Source organism: Muscardinus avellanarius (genome assembly GCF_963383645.1).
Source record: "Muscardinus avellanarius genome assembly, chromosome: 5".
NCBI classification, from domain to species: Eukaryota; Metazoa; Chordata; class Mammalia; order Rodentia; family Gliridae; genus Muscardinus; species Muscardinus avellanarius.
This window is the reverse complement of record NC_137790.1, coordinates 14,535,452-14,538,288: the sequence shown is the minus strand read 5'-3', so window position 1 is coordinate 14,538,288 and position 2,837 is coordinate 14,535,452. Positions and strand designations below refer to the sequence as shown.

At 39.7% G+C, this 2,837-nt stretch overlaps 1 protein-coding gene across 1 annotated transcript; it reads right to left on the bottom strand.

Moving 5' to 3' along the window:
* Positions 1-501: 501 nt before the first annotated feature.
* LOC308262941 (uncharacterized protein) lies at positions 502-1,050 on the bottom strand (the record flags this gene model as incomplete). The annotated part of the gene is made up of 1 exon (XM_080695714.1): positions 502-1,050. One exon carries the CDS (start codon positions 1,048-1,050, stop codon positions 502-504), a length of 549 nt encoding a protein of 182 aa, XP_080551840.1.
* Between the last annotated feature and the right edge of the window lie 1,787 nt (positions 1,051-2,837).

Sequence of the window (2,837 nt, the reverse complement as noted above, 5' to 3'; positions counted from 1 at the left end):
TTTAATATTTAAGGAAATATATAGTAGAGCTACTATTGGGTTCCAATCAATAATAAATGAGCCATAGAGTTATCCTAAATTGTGGTCAACAAACTTTCCAAGAAACAAAAACTTTAAATATTAATGGTAACATTAATACAAAAGAGTGAAGATGTCTTAACAAATATATTCTTTTATTAAGAAAATGCTGTTTTCACTCCATTTTAGTACATGTCAATTATACAGTCCTTCTGTGCTTCTGAAAGTAGCTACAGTGCAGAGACAAAGTTATAAGACTTTATATTGAATGTTTAACAAAAATCCGTCAATATGTCTTCAGTGATGTGATGAAACTCATCAGTATAGTTGAAGTGCAAACAGAAGTTCTGACTGTTCATCAAGGTGTCCAGCAAACAACAGTCAAAATTTACTTCAGTTTGAAGTTAATGGATAGGTAGCATTTTAATTAAGCTTGTTCATGGAGTGACCATTTCAAGGACAAAGAATGAATTGTGGCAGTGATTAGCAGCAAGAGGAATAGCATTTTCTATAGCAAGATGGTCTGTAGTTACAGCAGCCAGATCCGTATCCACAGCCAGAGCTGTATCCACAGCCAGAGCCGTATCCACAGCCAGAGCCATATCCACAGCCAGAGCCGTATCCACAGCCATAACGGGAGCCATATCCACAGCCAGAGCCATATCCGCAGCCAGAACCATATCCACAGCCATAACGGGAGCCATATCCACAGCCAGAGCCACAGCTATATCCGCAGCCAGAGCCGTATCCGCAGCCAGAGCCATATCCACAGCCAGAGCCACAGCTATATCCACAGCCAGAGCCGTATCCGCAGCCAGAGCCATATCCACAGCCAGAGCCATAGCCACAGCCAGAGCCATAGCCACAGCCATAACGGGAGCCATATCCACAGCCAGAGCCACAGCTATATCTGCAACCAGAGCCGTATCCACAGCCAGAGCCGTATCCACAGGCAGAACGGGAGCTGTATCCACAGGCAGAACGGGAGCTGTATCCACAGCCTCCACAGGAGTTTCCGGAACTGCAACACATGGTGTCTGAAGGTGAGGTTTCAGTTGAGGGTTGGAGGGTTTTCTGAAGTGTGAATGCCATCTAGTTTTCCAGGACCTTTTTATACTTACCTGGATGTGTGTGTCACAGCTCACATGGGCTATGGACAATCACTTAACAAACATGTGCATAAAATGAGCTCATTTTGTATACACTCATTTTGTTTAGAAGTCACAACTTACTGCTTCCTTTGATATTTTCACAGCCTTTCAAAAAGTAAAAGTAAATTCTCTAAATACCCAAAGTTATACAACTATAATTTTACCTGTTGTAATTTATTTTAGGACTATGACAAAAACAGAACACATTCCCAAAATATTTTGCCTCTAAGTCTGTGTATGTTTGTCATCTGTGCTTTCAAGATCTTGAAATCCTCAATTAAATAACAAGATCAGCCTTGACAATGTACCAAGACTCTCAGAAACCTAACAAAACTCTGTTTCAAAACAAAAATAAAAAGGCTTGGGTATAGTTTGAATGTAGAATGTTCCTATGTATATATATATATATATATATATATATATATATATATATACACATACATATATATACACACATATATATAATAAAGTTGTAATAGCTACCTTAACATTGGTATTTATGCATGATAAAAATATACATAACACATAAGAATGCATATATATCTTTTGCATGCTTACATCTTATATATGATGCACATATCAATATTTTCATAATTAACATTCAAAGTGCTAAAATTCCCTCAAAATATAAACTAAACTATAACTAATTCTACTTCACTTTTCTGAAATATTTTATACAATAAAGTTTTTGAAAAAAAAATAAAAGATCAAGCAGTAGGTCAGAAGGCTTTATTCATAGCATATTTTGAAACCAGTAATCATAAAAACACATTGATATTTTACCAAAATCTAACTTGTAAATAAATGTCTGCATTTTCATTCATTGGATTGCTATATGAAAGTAAAGTTCATCTTTGTGAGACCATACTGCACTGAACAGTTCTGTAGAGATGAGTAGTGTGGGCAAAGATTCTTGAAATTATTCTCTGAGTTGTCTATGAAAATCTCACTATTAATCGAGGCCTGGATCGGAGCCTGCCAAGGGGTTAGGCCGATGCCAGGGCCATTGGCTAGCATCGGAGCCTGCCGTGAGGAAGGCCGGTTCTGGGGCCTCCAAGGCCGGGATCAGAGCCAGCTGAGGGGTTAGGCCAGTGTCGGGGCCAGCGAGACCAGAATCGGGGCCTCCCATGAGGCAAGGCCGCTGCTTGAGCCAGCAAGGTCTGGATCAGTCCACCGGGTAGCCAGGCCACTACTGGGGCCGTCAAGAGTGGGATCAGTATTTGCAACACGGCATGCACAGAGAAATATCGCAGAAAATTAAAACCAGATGCTTCCCCTAATCAGCAATAACTAGGAGGAAAGGGGCAACAGGAAGTGGTCGAGCTATAGAAAGGGCCCTATAGTGAAGCAATTAAGGTGACCAATCAGAGGGTATGGAAGCCTCTTTAAAACACAGGAGGTACATAAACAAATGTATCAAAGTTAATCACCAAACAAGCATGGGATTGAGGGAGGGGGAGGGAATGGAATGGGGACTGGATGAGGGCTAATTGGATGATGTATGCTTGTATATCCTCTCAAGTCTTGTATTCCAATGTAATTTTTTTAATTAAATTTAAAAAAAAATCTCACTATTAGCCATATACACACTTCCTCTCAGCCTCTTTCTCCTGCAATGCCAATTTAATCTGAATCAAAATGTGATTTTGCTGAAATTCCACACACACA